Source organism: Aethalodelphis obliquidens, unplaced genomic scaffold, assembly GCF_003676395.1.
Source record: "Aethalodelphis obliquidens isolate GAN/ISIS:26980383/991018 unplaced genomic scaffold, ASM367639v1 scaffold5, whole genome shotgun sequence".
In the NCBI taxonomy this organism is placed as follows: Eukaryota; Metazoa; Chordata; class Mammalia; order Artiodactyla; family Delphinidae; genus Aethalodelphis; species Aethalodelphis obliquidens.
In genome coordinates this window covers 11,326,526-11,343,424 of record NW_020837949.1, presented here as the reverse complement: position 1 = coordinate 11,343,424, position 16,899 = coordinate 11,326,526, and the positions used below count along the sequence as shown (strand labels likewise).

General features: G+C 43.9%; 1 protein-coding gene and 1 long non-coding RNA gene across 2 annotated transcripts in view; one reads left to right on the top strand and one right to left on the bottom strand.

Annotated features, from left to right (window-relative positions):
• LOC113617994 (uncharacterized) overlaps positions 1 to 16,899 on the top strand; it is a 115,752-nt gene that overhangs the window by 20,263 nt on the left and 78,590 nt on the right. The gene's annotated exons all lie outside the window — the stretch shown is intronic.
• LOC113617985 (olfactory receptor 10AC1) lies at positions 3,527 to 7,248 on the bottom strand. The gene is given in 1 exon segment (XM_027101665.1): positions 3,527 to 7,248. A coding segment is annotated over 1 exon segment (1,131 nt). The 5' UTR covers positions 6,878 to 7,248; the 3' UTR covers positions 3,527 to 5,746.

The following is a 16,899-nucleotide window of genomic DNA, read 5'->3' as shown; positions in this document are numbered from 1 at the left end:
CACCACCATCAAACATATATTTAAAATCCTACTCTACTAGTTTGAATAGCATTAAAATCAGTGGAATGTCTTTAAAGGAATTTTTTCATGTGCCTGTTAAGTGGGCCTTAGTTTAGATGTGGGCAACTATCTCATACATAGGGAAATTTCATTAAAGATTTCATAAGCATCTTCCATTCTCACTTCACCTTTCTTCATCTCTTCTGGATGACCGTATTCTAGTTCCCTCCCCCTGCCCTCTTCTAACCAGCTTGTCCCTTGACCTACCTCAGGTGGGGAAGTATTCACTGACTGGGAACTGCTAACTCTTAGCAATCTAGCCATCACCTCCCCAGTTGGAACTTGCCGCTTCAAGGAAAAGGACCTTGTAATCAGAGTAATTGGAATTTTCGTATCAGAAAGATGTTTATATGCTCGAGTTCGAGGCCTGGGAGATGTAGCAGTAAGTAATGTATGAGCCCTCCAAGGAGGTGGGTAAAGATGGAATCTGGAGCCCAAGGAGAAGGATTATATTGATTCCACACACACTGTCTCAGGTATCATTTGTAGAGTTTGTGTTTGTATTAATCATGTTTTTATATTTTTCATACTTTATGATGTTTTGACATCTTAGGGGTCTTGCTGGTAGGGGATAGGCTGCCCCTCTCAGAGCTGACTAATTTCTAGACATTGCAAACCAACTTCCTTTTGATTACAATTTTCCTATGCAAATCAACCAATCCAAAGCCCACATCCCGGTCACCTTCATTTAACTCTCAGGCACCAAGCCACCATCTTCCCTGCTGTTATCACCTCAGGGCCAAGTCAGCTAGACTGGACAGCTAGAGGCCAGTCCTATGGCCCAGAGCCTGCTGAAATTATTCAAGCTATCCAAGCCTAAGTTTCCTCCAGCTTTCCTAACTGCCTAATCCATTCCTTCCTCAGAAACCACAGTAGTGTCTGAGGGTCGTTCTCTCTCCTCTCTCCTTCTGCCTCCTGACTGACCTGGTGCTTCCCCATGGGCCGTGCGTGGTGTGGCCTGCCCCCTTCCCTTGCTATAAGCTCTTCTTTCAAAGGCAGTTGTCTCTGTGTGTGCCACCTTAACCATACCAGAGTAAAACAAATCCCAGGTACAGGTCTTAGAACGGTGTTAATGATTTCAGCATTTAAAATGAAAGCCAGTGTAACTTTCTACTCCGGCAGGTGATTAAGCACAATTTGAGTTGGTTCTACATGTTTCTTCAGTATTGGCTGGAGTCAGGCAGTCCTTGCATGATCTCTGGCTAGACAGCCTTTCTGGAAGTGGGCTGTGTAGTTTGGCTGCCAGGCCTTTACACATGCTTTGCTGAGGTTTGTACGAGTGAGCTTGGTGCTCTTTGGACCAAATTAGACATCTCTAAAGTCATCTCTGGCTCCAGCATCATATTATTTAGAAATAGCGGTATCATTTGGCACTGTTGGTCACTCCATCCTTGAAATTGTCTTTCCTTGGTTTCCATGACATCATGTTCTCTTGGATTTTCTTCTGCTTTTTTGATTGCTCTTTTTAAAAAACTCCTCTGTGCATTCCTTTTCCTCTGCCTAGCCTTTATTTTTTTTTGAAAACATTTATTGAATAAATAATGCATATATGTGTTTAAGGAAAGTATTAAAAAAAGTAAAAGTTTGCTCCACCTCTGTCACCCAGTTCCACAGACTCTTAATTTGATTACAAGTGTGTGTGTGTGTGAGGGTGTAAAACTATAGGACATACACAAGCACACACATATGCTCATACACACATGATACTCTGTGTGTTTTTATATGTAAATGCTATCGTACTGTAACATTTATTTATTCACTCATTCTTTAACAATTTACTGCATGCCGGACACTGTTTAGATCCCGGGAAGACCATGTGAGTAAAGTAGACAATTTTCATAGAGTTTATATTCTGTTGGGAGGAAGAGACAATTTAAAAGAAAGTCATTTAAAAGAAAGAGAATTTTCAGTAATGAGAGATGATTAGAATTTAAAGTGTGCTAATGTGAGAGAGGACAGACAGGTGACATGTAGGGTGCCCAGCGAGGGCCTCTCTGAGAAGCCAGTATCTGAGCCAAGACGGCATCTGCGTGATGAAGAGCAGCATTTCAGGAGTGGACATAATAAGGAAAAGGCCAGAATCAAAGATGGGCCAGAATCAAGGATGACTCCTTAGTACATACTTCCATGTACCTTGCTTTTTCATTTAATAGCATGTATGAGAGATGGTTTCAGGTCTATAACAGATAGAACTGCTTCATTCTCTTTAGCAATTGCATAAGATTCCATTATAGGGATAAAACCATAATTTATTTCATCAGTCCCATACTGCTGTTTAAAAAATCTTTAATCTTTTGCTGATGCAAGTAATGCTGGCATAAATATTTTTGAATATACATGTTTGTCCACAAGGCAAATACATTGGTAAGGTCAAACTCCCAAAGTAGAGTTATTGGAACAAATGATATGTTCTTTAATTCTCATTTTAATTGATGTACACAATTGGCCTCCATAGAATTGAACAAATATATTTTACCACCAACTCTGTATGAGGGAGTCTGTTGTAAATATCCTCCGAACTCTGTGTTCACATTTTTGAGCAGGAAGTGCTCTAAATAGCATTTTCTAATTTTATTTTGCATTCCTCTTATGAGTGAGGTTGAAACTCTTTTCCTGTTTAAAATCCATTTGCATTTCCTTTTCTGTGAACTCTCTATTCATATCCTTTGCCCATTTTTCTTTGTGATTGTTAGTCTTTTTCTCATTGATTGGCAAAAGTTTCTTATGTATTAATGAAATGAACCTCTTTCATACATTAGGTATGATCTTCCCAGTTTCTCTTTTCTCTTTTCATTTTGTTTAGGGTAGTGTCCCAGGAATGAAGTTTTTGCTTTATTAATATAGTTAATAAATTATGCATTTGTGTCATACTTAGACAGTCATCCATCCTTCATTGTTGGTCTTCCTCAGAGTCCTATCTTGGAACTGCTCTGTTCTTCCTCTGCTCACTCTCCCTGGATCATCTCAGCCGTGTCAGTTGCCATTGATGTGTGGATGATTTCTAAGTATGTTTCTCCTGACACATACCCAACTGCCAAGTGTACATCTGCACAGCCCAGGTCAACATAATCAATACTGAACTCATCATTTCAACTTTGTCCTGTATTCAGACTGGTCACTCTTCCTGGGTACTCCATCTCAGTGAGCCCAATGTGTCATCTTTTCCAGATCAGATAATCTATATCATCAGTGAATCCTTTTTTCCTTTTATCCCTAAGCATTCAATCTGCACTAAATTCTATTATATCTACCTTCTAAATATTTCTCAAATCTGTCCATTTCTCTCCATTTCCATTACCACTTACCTAAAATGGGCCAAGATCATCTCTAACCTGTGTTTCTACACTAGCTTCCTAATAAATATACTTTCTGTCATGTCCTTCTTCAATTCTTTCTCTACACAGTAGTCAGAATGTTCAGACTGGATCATATCACTCCCCTGCTTAAATATCTTCAATGGCTTCTCTCTTTTCTTCTTCTCCTTCTCTTCCTCCTGCTTTTTTCTCCTTTCCCTCCTCTATATTCTCATTCTTCTTTAGGGTAAAATCCAAACTCTTTAACATGGCATACAAGGCTTACATGATCTGGCCTGCATTTGTACCTCTAGCATAACCTCTTAATACCTCTCAGCACACAGCACCCCACTTCCCAACATCACCATCAATAAGAATCAGTCCTCTTGACAAGTCCTTGGAATGTATCATGGCCTCGTACCTTGGGGCATTTGCACATGCTGTTCCCTTTGCCTGGACTCTCCTTTCTCAGCTATCTTTGTCTGGCTCTAGCTATCACAACGTGCCCTTAGATCTTACACATTACTTCTTCCATAACCTCCTGATGCTCCCACCACCCCAAGACCAGGCACAATGCTTCCAACAGGATCTTGTCACACCATAGTACTCATCACTTAGTAATGCAGTGCCTGTTTATTTGCCTGAATCCCCTAGCAGATTTCAAGCTCCACATGGGCCTCACCTTCATCACTCCAATAATTTGGAATGCCATGTTAGGTATACAGTGGCGTTCGATCAGAGTTGAATCCTTAACTCTCCAGTCGCTGGCATGGAACCATCACTCAATAAACAGTTATTTGTTGCACGTATGGATGAAGGAATAAATTTTAGAATTTTCCTAATGTAGCCTAAGTTTTGTGCCAATTTGTTCGCTTTACTATAGGATATATTGATGTAGTAACACTGTATAGAAATAGTCACATTGAGGGAATTTCTCTAGTCAGTTTTACAAGGCAGAGTGTTTAGTAACTCTTCCTTTTAACGTCTCCTCACTTTATCTTTGACGGTAATATCTCCACCCAGCTACCGAGGTAGATGAGAGCACGTCAGTGCGCCCCTGCTCTTGTGCTGCGTGGTAGAATTCCCTTCCACTTCACCCCAGAGCCTTCAGGAGACATCCTTCAGGTATTCATCCTGGGGGTAGAGGGGAAGAAGTCTCTCTGATTCACTGAGGCACACCAGTATTATTTGTCTTAAATAGTAATTTTTATATATAAGTGTAATATCCACTGAAAATGATTATGAGAAATTTGGAAAATATATAATCAATAAAATATAAATCACCTGTAATCTTATCACATAAAGAGCAATTATTAGCTTTCTGGTGGGTGGCATCACTTCCTTGTCTCAGTAGCTGTCTGTAGTCTCAAATCTGTCCCCCCTCTTGAATCTCTCCCCTGAGCTCTAGACTGGTGTATTTGCTTCCTCAGTCGCCATCTTCGCTGGCTTGTCCTGGCAGCATCTCAAGTCCACACGTTCTAAGCAGAAGTCCCCATCCTCCTCCCTCCTCACTTGCACCTGCTCCTGTGTCCTTTTCAGCAATTGTACCACCATCCACCTGGTGACCTAGGTTAGAAATGATCCTTAGCTTCTCTTTCTTCCTTGCCCTCATATCCAATCAAGATTCTGTGGTTTCCTCCTCCTGCATATCTCTTTATTCTTTCCATGTCCCTTAATCAGCTGTGTCAACACTCTGGTCCAGACTCCATCACCTCTCTCCTGTAATATGGCAACAGCTTCCATGGGTCTCCATGCCTCCAGTCCATTCGCCACACTGTGGCCAGAGTGACCACTCAAGGAGGGGCAAGCTGTCGTATCACTCTATGAACTCAAATCCTTCAGCCCTTTACAAGGACCTTCCCGAAATGCCCCAGCCCCTGTTTAACCAGTTCCATTTAGAGCATTCTTCACTCTCCTCTTCACTTGGCTGGCCTCTACCCATCCTACAGTTCTCCATTGAGCCATCTTTGCCCCCCAAGAAGTTTTCCCTGACTCCCCTCTCCCCTGGAAAAGTCTAGCATGAGCCCCTCCATCCATTTCCTGTTTTCTCCTCACATCTGTCCTCTCTCCCCGTGAGCTCCCTGGGGCATGAGTTGTGCCTTCTTTGTCACTACAAGCCTGCTACCTTGCCCAAGCCCAGCACATGGGAAGAACTCTACAGGTACTGATGGATCCACTCAAATCAGGTCTAGGGTTCTATTCCACACAGAACTGGCGGAGGATGGGGAAACTGTTGGGAGACTCTCTTAGAGGGACACTTTTCCAGATTATCTTTTCTGAATCCGGTTCTTGAGCTCTCCCGGTGGCGTCCTCAGTGCAGACACCTGCTGATAGGGGGAAGTTTAGGGAGCAGAGCCGCCCCCCCTGGCCTCGTCCCTGCCGGCTATCATGGCTCACACAGATCCTGCCCTGGGGTTCAGCACCCAGCGGGTGGCGGCCATGATTTTGCCATTGCGCAGGCTGTAGATGAGCGGGTAGAGCAGTGGCGTGACGTTGGTGTAGGTCAGCGCCAGCGTGCGATCCTGCCGTGGGGAGTAGCTGGCCTTGGGCCGCATGTACGTGAAGGTGGAGCAGCTGTAGTGGAGGAAGGTGACGGCCAGGTGCGAGGCACAGGTGGAGGCAGCCTTGCGCCCGCCGCGTGGGGAGCGCAGGTGGCTCAGGCGATAGCGCCTGGCTCAGGCGATAGCGCCATGGAAGGCCAGGATGAGCAGCGAGGGCCGCAGCAGCAACACCAGGCAGGCGCCCAGCAGACGCAGCTCCTCCGCGTAGCTCTGCGTGCAGGCCAGGTGCAGCAGCGCTGTGATGTCGCCGAAGAAAGGCACTAGCAGGTGGGAGCCGCAGAAAGGCAGGTTGAAGACGGCCACCGTGAGCCCCACGGACACCGCCAGTCCCCCGAGGCAGCAGCAGGCCAGGGCCAGCCGCGTGCACAGCCCAGGTGCCACCACAGCCGCATAGCACAGCGGGTGTCAGATGGCCACGTAGCGGTCATAGGCCATAGCGGCCAGCAGGAAGCACTCGGCCCCGCCCAGAGCCACAAACATCTGCACCTGAACAGTGCAGCCCAGGAAGGAGATGGGGCTGCCCCGGCCACGGCCTGGCGAGGCCAGGTGGGCCAGGAAGCGGGGCACCACTGCCAGCATGTAGCAGAGCTCGATGGCTGACAGCTGGCACAGGAAGAGTAGCATGGGCGGCCGGCTGGGCACTAAGGCCACGGCCACCAGGATGAGCAGGTTCCCGCTCGGGGTAGCCAGGTGCACGGCCAGCAGCAGCAGGAAGAGCATGGGCCCCAGGTGGGGAGACTCTGCGAAGCCCTACGGGAGAAAGCCGCAGGGCATGGTGGCATTGCGGGCGCTGTCCACGCACTGGCTGCCCAGGGGTACCTGTGGGGAAAGAAATGTGGGAAGGGAGAGGTTGTGGGCTACGCTCCTCGGGCGCTGCTGGTGAAGAAAGGGCTGGGTGGAATTTAGAGGGTAGGAGGGAGTAGGGCTGCAGAGAGGGAGGTGGGTTGATGGGTCCATTCCCATCCCCCCTCCCCATGAGGGAGTCTTATTAACTTGTTCTAAACAATGGTCCAGTTTTTCCTGCCTCTGGGCTAGAATTCTTACAGGTGCTTTCTCAACATGCTGCTTCCAAAGAAACCTTGATTTTAGGCCCTTCCTTTACAGTACATCTCTCCTGACCTCCGCCTATGGAGAATCCCCTCTCTTCAGACTCCACGTATGTCGTGGGTCCTATACAGCCACCGGTATTAGTCCACCTCAGCCTCAGCTCCCCGAGGCAGGAACTGTGTCTTTAGGCTCTATTTCCTCCTCCCTGCTCTACTCTGCCACTTCTGAGTTGCTTGTCTAGTGTCTCAGAATCACAAAGACGTAATGCAGATGAGGATCTTAGCCATCATCTCATTCAGCCTCAAAATTTTAAAGAGAAAAAAAAAAAAAAAAAAAGCTGGGGAGGAGCAGGATGAAGGGCTTAACTGCTCACAGAAGGTTAGGACCAGAATCTGCATTCCTGAGGCTGAATCCAGAAATTCCCACGACCCCATCTGAGGTTGGTAAAAAAGGTCACTGGCACCAGTCAGTCAGTCCATATTGATTTAGCCTTAAATAGAGACCCGAGTCTGTGCCTGGCACTGAGGCAGACACTTAGGCAGCAGGGGATGGTTAGCAGAGAGGCCTAACCGGGCACATCAGGAACAATATGTCCTAACAGTCTTATTAATACTCTGCCAGCATGAGAAAAAGTGATGTGTATCTGTTTTAACTCGCCCTTCAGAGGGAGCAGTACATTCCAGATATGCTGTCGGAACACAGTCTCTTTCTAAGCATTATCCAGTGACTCATGCAGGCAACATTTGGAGAACATTTGATAGCATGTAGGTTGGCTGCAATTGTTATAAACCTCTGGAGTCAGGGAACATGAGGTGGTAAGAAATTCAAGGCCATGACAACTAGAGGAGGACGTTTGATTTTTCCAGTAGTTCTTAATGCTATCTCTTTTTAATTTTAATTGTAAGTTCAACCATTATTTCCTCTTAGTGACTCTGAGTCACTGTCTATAATCAGTGTTGGAAGTGGAGTTTGTGGCCGTTGTTACACTACAGAGTACAACGGCAATAAAGCTGGGCCACGGGCGACAGGTAAATTGGATGCAAGAACCAGAAAGAATGCAGAGAGCTTGGTTTTTGCTATTAATGCTCCTTTCTGAGATAGTTCTGGGGATTTCTATTTAGCAGCGTCAACCTGTGCTCTCTTTTTTGTCATCCGAGGGGAATGCCTTCAAACAGATGTTTGCATTGCAATGGAGGAGGAATAGGGTGGGGTTGTGGGTGGGTCTGAGGGATGTGGAATCACTTCCCATCATTTTCCCCCCAATATTCAGCCACCTGGACAAATTTAACAAACCTGCGTTGAGTGCCTCTTCCCTGCCAGGTGTCTTAGCTGTGGGTGTGACCAAGAGAGAGAAGGCTGACTGTCCTGGAAGTTCAGACAGGACGAAGCTGTTGAAGTAACCGGCTCTCTTCGCTCTGCCTCTGCTTACCCCTCGGTCTTTTACTTCTTCCTTTTCATCTCCTTAGAGAAGCAGGGTGTTGGGGGTAGAGAAACACAGACAGTACAGTTCTTTCGCCTTCATGCTCATGCTTCACAGAAATGGAGATGACGTGGAAGGCCGGGCAGTGGCTCCAGTAACTCTAAGCTCAAGGTATACCACGTTTACAAACAAGGCCATGGAATGCAAGCCAGACAGTTCAGTTCAGTCAAAAGGAGACTGAGGAGTATTTCTACTTTGTCTAGAGTTTTTAGGGAGGATTTGTCACAAACTCTAGGAATGTATGTTAGAAATGTCTTTTCCCTGGGAGGGAGAAGGGAAACAGACACTTTCACAACTTCAACAATTTGGTCTGTTCAAAACCAGGCTCCAGCCTAGTAGGAGAAGCTACAGAGGGAAAAGAAAACACCCCCTTCCTCCTCCAGGGCCAGAAGGTCTGTATTCTCACTCTTCAACAGTAATAGCTAGGAGAGTGTCAGGCAAATGCTCATAAGGACTTAATACATTTAACTCACTTAATCCTAGCAACAATCTGATGAGGTATGTGAACTCTTATTGTACCTATCTTACCGGTGAGGAAATTGAGGCCTAAAAGAGTTAAATGTCATGAAGCTAGTTAGCAGTAAAGCCAGGTTTTCACTCAAGCAGTTTAGTCCCTGCTAGTCCATGGTCTTATCCACTATACTGTCTTCCTTACTTATCACTCTCCTAAAAATTCTTCTCACATAAGACACAACCTCTTCCCACATCTCCTACCTTCCCCTGTCCAGAACTTACCTGTACTCTCCTAGGCATTTCTATTCTCAGATTTCCCTTTGCTGACATTTCTTCTGAGGACATGTGGATGTGAGCAGTAATACAGATCATCTAAGACAGCAAATCTAAAAATAATTTCTCCTTAGCCTTGACATTCTTCATTCCTGTTGTTACTGTTCTGACAGATCTGCTTTCCTAATTGTGTAAGGCTTCGTGGAGCACCCACAGATTAATGGCTGGCTGGTGGCCCGGGACATCTGGATGCGGCTGGAAGCCTTGCTGGGCTGGGGCCATAGATCTGGGATTTGATTTTCACTGTGTAGAATAATTAAAATTATCTGTAATAATGATGTTTTTTAATCAGTCATTTAATAGCCAATCGAAACACTTCTAAGGAGAGGTTGTGGGGAGATTTGAAAGGCAGACAGGTCAGGCTCCTCTGGGTCTTGAAGATTCCATAAAATGCTGAACTAGCTTGAAGGTCAAATGGTCCAGATCCTCATGCTATAGCAAGGGATGCCCCATAGAGGACATACAACCAGCCTGGGACCTCACCACTGTCTGTTGGCAGCAGAACTGGACTCTCAACTCCTGTTTGATGGTTCTATTTCTGCCAGAATTGTCTTCCAGAGTAGACCTGAGTCCACTGATCTAGTATTAAAATTGTTTACAAAAACACCAGAGGAGAGGTCACAGAAAAATCAGATCATTGTCCCATAGGAGGTTAAATTTAAAGTTGTACATATGCCTGAATTTCCATAATTTGACTTAATAACCTGTCATGAGCATCTGGTCTATGAATTTATACAAATTGTTCTGAAGTCTATTTTTGTCCAGTGCTTTTTTTTTAAGGGAAAACACACACCATGCATTCAAAAGATTTTTCCTTTTTCTTTTCCTTAATCCTCAGTGAGGTAGAAAGGCTCCCCACAGCCTAAATTTTTGCTTTGTTATTTGATGGGTGCTTGATTTGGGTTGGGGACAAGCTAATTAACACTTCGGAAACCTTGCCTCCTCACTGTTGAATGGGGGTGGTAACAAAGGAGGGACGTGTGAGTGTTCCGTGAGACAGCATGCAAAAACTAGCACAAAACCCCACACAGAGCAGGTGCACAACAAGACTAAAAAGTATTCTCATCTCTGTTCTTCATGCCTTGACAGGCTTAGATTGTATTTCTTCTGAATATTCATCTTTCCACCGTGAAAATCTCCTCACCCCTTGATGGTGTCTCTTCAGGTGCCTTTTCCGTCTTTCTGGGATCCAGGAAACAAAGGTATACGTAGTACTCTGGATTTAGGGAAGAATACTTTTCTCATGGGGAGAAAAGTAGAGATAGACATAAATAAGTCTATCTCTATCTTTGATCATTATCATTACCATCATCTTTCTCCCCCCACCTCTCTTTCTATCTTTCAACTTTTTTTTTCTCTTTGGTTTCCTATCATCTTTATAAGACTGTACAGACTATGGAAGAAGACATCTATGAATTCAAATCCTGGCTCAACCACTTACTAGCCACATTACCTGTGGGTAATGTACTCAATTCCCCTGATCCTCAGTCTCTTTACATCTAAGTGGAGATAACGGTATCTAATTCATAGGCATTCTACAAAGGAAGCTCACAGCACAGTGCTGGGCACAAAGCGGACATGAAGAGATGGTTATTGATCACATCATGTTATAACCCAACTTCTGCAGTATGATGTCAGCCTTTGGGCTCCACCTGCAGAGCAGCTGACAACTGTAATTACTATAATGACTCCTTTTCCTATGTCATGAGCCTTTTCCTTGGTTTATGACAGATAACTTGAAACTCAATTAACATATATTTGCATTATTATATATTTCAAATTTAGATGTGTGTTCTGAAATAAAATCCCTTGAATTAAAAAACTCATTTACCTTTTTCTTGCTTTGTCACGCAAAATTACATCTTTTAGTGTTTTTTTTTTTTTTCCTCATCAGTTTGGTAATTTCTTTACTCCAAGGAGCTAAATATCATCTTTGGTTGTAAAGATTTCACTGTGCTCCTTCTTCCAACCGTTTATAATCTCAGCCTCAACCCTGAGACAACCCTGGGACATGAGCCTCTTTTCTGGCATGATGTTTCTGTCTTGTGAACCAGTTTCTCTTACATGATAAAGCGGTCTACTGAGTCCGCATGACTAAATTTGGTAAGATAGCTTGTCAAAGCTTTTGAAAGTCTAAATAAAAGAAGTCCTTGCTAGTTTCTTGTTGGCATCTTTATCCCCTAAAAGCATTTAAGTAGATTTAATAGGGAATGTTTTCCTTACACAAACATTCTTGCTTTTCTCCTTCTACAGCATTTTCTGAAGTATTTGTTGATCCTACATGTTATAAAAATGAGATGCCCTTGATATTTCTGTGTCTGCTCTGGAGCCCTTCTTAAAATGATGGTTACAATTCTGAATCTTTTAGTTCTCTAGCTCTGGGTCGATATGTTACCTTGGGTTTTGCATTTTGGCCAACATTTTCTCCTCAGTTTCCTGACGATTCAGAGTTACATGACAATATGTGCACTTGTGTTAAGAGATCCCTGAATAGTTGCCACTGTTAGTTCTCTTTTCTCCAGAAATCAATTGTGGGATTAAAACTTTGAGTAAAGTGTCATTTCAGGTGCGCTGGTCTCTTTTATTTCCATCTGGAGAGGACATTTGAACCATACAAATCTAGGAGTCCTGCTGATTTTAGAGCTGGCTCTCTGCCTTTAATGCTTTTAAAGAAACTCTGCTTGAACAAAGCAGCACCCATTTAAACTAATATCTCTGACCCAGGCTTCCGCCAGAGGAAGAAGGATATGCTTCAAACATGAGCCCTTTAATCTTCAACATCAAAATTGTCCGGCAAAGAGACTGTCCCAATTCTGGAATTGTGAAGGTCAACTTTATCACACATAAATGCATGATCATTGTGCTGTTACATATTTTTTAAAGTATTCTAGGCCTGAGGGTCAGTTACTTTGTCTACTTGAATAAATATTTGCAGTTTTGCTCTATAAAAAATCTAATTTGGGACTTCCCTGGTGGTGCAGAGGTTAAGAGTTCGCCTGCTGGTGCAGGGGACATGGGTTCGATCCCTGGTCCAGAAGATCCCACATGCCATGGGGCAGCTAGGCCCGTGCACCACAACTACTGAGCCTGAGCTCTAGAGCCTGTGTGCCACAACTACTGAGCCCTCGTGCTGCAACTACCGAAGCCCGTGCATCTAGAGCTCGTGCTCTGCAACAAGAGAAGCCACCGCAGTGAGAAGGCTGCACACCCCAAGAGTAGCCCCCGCTCGCTGCAACTAGAGAAAGCTGGCACACAGCAGTGAAGACCCAACACAGACAAAAAAAAAAAATCTAATTTGTTTTCAAAATTTATTTAAAAAATCAGCTGTCGTTTTCCATGAATTTGGTTTTAGTAGGTTTGAGAATACTTTTAATTTCACTTCGTCTTATGCTACAAAATAGAGAATTCCCTCAAAAACCCAGAAGCCTCTGTTTCTTATTGGCCACAGACTGAGAGTTGGAACTAAGTAATGGGGCAAAGCAGCTGCATGGATGAGGAAATCAAGGCTACCTCAGTTCTGTCAGGGTATTTTCATGATTCATTAAAATGGGAAAAAAAAAACATGGTTAAGGAAAAAATGTTGATTTCTTCGGCCAGCCACCTTTCAGGAGAGAGAGCTTCTGGTATCTTTGGAATATTGTCTCAGAAAGCTATGGGCGCCTCAGAAAACCTATCATCTGCAAGAGTCATGTGCATAATTTTGGCTTCAGGACCTTTTCCAATAGGACACTCCCCCTACCATCCTACTGCTTACCCCTGAGTTTCTAGAAGAGACTCCTGCGGTTGCTGAGAAAGAGGAACAAATTACTAGATGAAATAAGATGGAATGCACAGGATTCAGCCTGCCCAAGTGTGGGCTCTGATGGGGGACTGGGTCTTCTTCAAGGGAAGCCCTGTGGCCGGTGTCTGGGGCCTAGGGATTTAGTGCTTTGTCCAGGATGGGAGGCATACAAGGAGCTTTTCCTGTCATGGTATCATCAGTGGTCAAATTTTTGTGTCCCATGAGGTAGGATGATAATCATAGGTAACACCTTTTTGAATACTTTCTTTTCTGCCTCTGAGAGTTGAAGAATTCATATTTTCTTCAATTCTGTTCTTACATATTATTCTAAAGAAACAAGATATCATTGGATGCCTCTCGCCATGAAAACTTCTGTTCATTTGAGAAGACAGAACTCTCCCATTTTTAGATGAGAAAGCTGAGGCAGAAGAGATGCATTGGGGCAAAGTCATTCAATAAAAATAGAAGCAGAACCTAACAGTCCTGGCATTTGTAGCTGCCTCGTGTTTCTCAAGCCCAGCCCTACCTCAGTGCACCCAAGATTGAAGGGTTCCACGGGTTACAGCACCTTGAACACCGGGTGCTCCATGGTTTCTTGCTGTGAGGCACCAGATCTGATCTAAGGAGGGTGGTCTTTCTCTCACCAGCAGTTATCTCTTTTGGGTAAACCTACTCGGGAAGTATTTTTATTTCCTTATTTTCATACTCTGCTCTCGATGTTTCCCTCTCTTCCTCTGCCCTCCTACCCCACAGCCTGGGCTCAGAGACAAGGGTGACTTGGAGATGGGTGGAGAGGAGGTTCAGATCATGGTGACTGGAGATTAGAGAGATCACAGGCAAAATGAAAAACAGCAGACTCTAGAGCTGCAGTGGGCAGGGGTAGAGGAGAAGGGCTTGAAAGGAGAAGAATGAGGGATGGAGACGCTGGAGAGGGGCGAGCGCCTGGAGGGGATTTCCCACGGCAGTTTCTGATTTGCTGTGTCTGGTCGGTACTATAACCTTAGCCTGCTTTATATCCCTGGAGAGTTGGGAGGATGGGGAGGAGAAGGTTATACTAGTCCCTTCCAGAGGGAGGGCAAGAGAAAAAGCATCCTGTGATTAATTCTCTCGTCATAAAATCCCTCCTCAAGGTTGGAGACCTAGGAGGGCTTGGCACACGTGCAGTGACTTTGCAGCTGTCCAGAGAGAAACAACTCCCTATTTCATACTGACCACCTGCCGAGTTCTCTCTGCCCCACTGGTGCCACAGTCTTTCCCTAGAGTGTTCCATACTCCTCTGTCATCACAGCAATTCTCATCTGTGCATGTGGTAGTTCTAGAACCTGTGGAGAAGGATCAGGTACCCGATAGGTCTAAGCTGTGTTAGTTTGTCCCATGTCTAGAGCAGGAAGCTAGCTGGATGTTGTGATGCATGAATGAATTGTCTTTAACTCTCACATGTGTCCAAGGACCCCAGAAACTGCACTAGGAAGCTTCCACCACGGGATACTCCTGACAACTCTGGCAGGTCCCTCTAAGTTTGAGAGCTGAAGACTTGCTCTTGATTTCTCGGTTATTATCCTGCCTGTCCACCTGTGTATATGCACCAGAATCACAGGACTGTAGAGGTCATTTGCTCCAGTTCATTCACTCGTTCACTCATACTTTGATTTAATTATTCAACGCATGATGCTTTTTGAGTAACTACTATGTGCCAGGCTTTGATCTAAGTACTGGGGTATAGATCAAGGAGCAAAACAGACAAAAATGTCTGTCTTCATGAAGCTTACATTCCAGGGAGAAGAGATAGACAATAGCCAAATTAGGTAAATTATATGGCATATTTGAAAGTAAGTCCAATGGAGAAAAATAAAGGAGGATAGGAAATGTGAGGGGGTGACACGCAATTTTAAATAGGATGTTTGAGGAAGGCTTTAGTGGAAAGGAGACATTTGATGCAAAATTTGAAGGAGGTAAAGAAGTGAATCATGTGGATATCTGGGGGAAGAACATTCAAAGCAGAATTAGTCAGAGATCCTGAATGGAGAGCAGGGCAGGTGTGCCTGAGGCACAGGGAGGGAGCGCAGTGTGGCTGCGGTGAAGTGAGGACAGAATAGTGGCAGATGAGGTCAAGAAGGCTGTGCACAGCCAGTAAGAGGTGCCTTGCAGGGGATTGTGAGAGACTGGCTGAAAGACTGAAATGATGTAAAAAAGGTCAGTCTGGTTGCTGTGTTGAGAATAGACTTTAGCGGGGCAGGGTGGAAGCAGAAATCAGCAATGCAGTAATCCAGGTGAGGGAATATGTGATCTAGATGAGAATAGCAATAGAAGTGCGAAGACATGGTTGGGTTTTGAATGCATTTGATTTATTATTTCTTTTTTAAAAATACATTTTAAATGTAGAGCCAGCAGAATTTCCTGATGGGTTGGATATGGGATGTGAAAGAGAGAGGCCAGAATGATTTTCTACCTGAGCAACAGGAAGAATAGAGGTATCATTACCTGAGATGAGGAAGGCCTCAGATGGAGCAAGTTTGGGAAGAAAGAGTGGTCAGAAGTTCAATGTGGGGCATATTAAGTTTGAGATGTCTGTTGGATGTCCAAGTGGATCTGTTTAATTGACATACAATCTGCAGTTCACAGAAGTTCAAGTTAGAGGTGTAAATTTGAAGTCATCAATTATAGGTGATACTTTAAGTTATGAAACTGGGTGAGATCGTTATAGGAATGAGTATAGTTAGAGAAAAGAAAGGGTCCCAAAACTGATGGCAGGGGTTCTCCAAAATTAGGGCTTTAGGAAGATGAAAAGAAACCAGAAAGGGAGAACATGCGGGGAGTCTATAGTCTCCATTTTTCAGCTTGGTAAACCATATAATTGTGTCTGCCTATCACCAAATTTGCACATCTCCATCATGGAATATTTACATGGAGAATGATTCCATGATATATAGTAGGATGACTTCCCCCATTGATAACAAACGATTATTTCAATCCCTACATAATTCTTCTGTTAAAGGTAATGTGGAGGGTTGAATGGTGTTCTTACAGGGAGCAGTGGACCTTCCTCTTCCCTTTTCCCCTTCTTCATAAAGTGTAAGGAGTTATACCAGAGGCTGGAAGTGAGGGCAGAACCCAAACCCCATGGTGAAGGAAAGAGTTGGAAACAAAAACTTCTGGGTTCTAAAATTGTAGATTTCTTTCCCCAATTTTTTTTTCCTCTGTATACTTTAGGAAGTAATTTACTTTGTCTGAGCCTTAGTTCACATGATTAAATATAAGAATGATAATACAACCTGTGTCTAATTAGCAGATTTTGTTTTGGCATTTTATTTTTAACAGTTTTATTGAAGTGTAATTGAAATACAAAGAAAACTGTACACATTTAATTTGTTCAATGTGATGTGTTTGGACGTATGCAAACACCCATGATACCATCACCATAATTAAGGGAATAGACATAACACAACACCTCCCAGAAGTTTCTTTGGGTCTCTCTTGCTCTCTTTCTCTCTCCCTCTTTTTATTTTTGGTGGCAAGGACATTTAACATGAGGTCTACCCTCTTAATCTCTTAACAGATTTTGAATACAGTGTTGTTATCTATAGGCATGATGTTGTGCAACAGATCTCTAGTATTTACTCACCAAGCATAACTGAAATTTTTACCCTTTGAATAACAACTCCCCATTTTCCCCATCCCTCAGTCCATGGCAACCACTATTGTAGTCCCTTCTGTGAGTTAGACTACTTTAGATTTTTCATATATGTGGAATTAAACAAATTGATATTTCTCCCATCTTATAGAAAATCTTTCTTGGTCCTATTTTTTCATCTAGTTACCATTTTTGTGCACTTGGAGAAAATCCTTAGGAGAGTTGTGTGCAGTTGCTCTCTATACTTCCTCTCCTCTTAT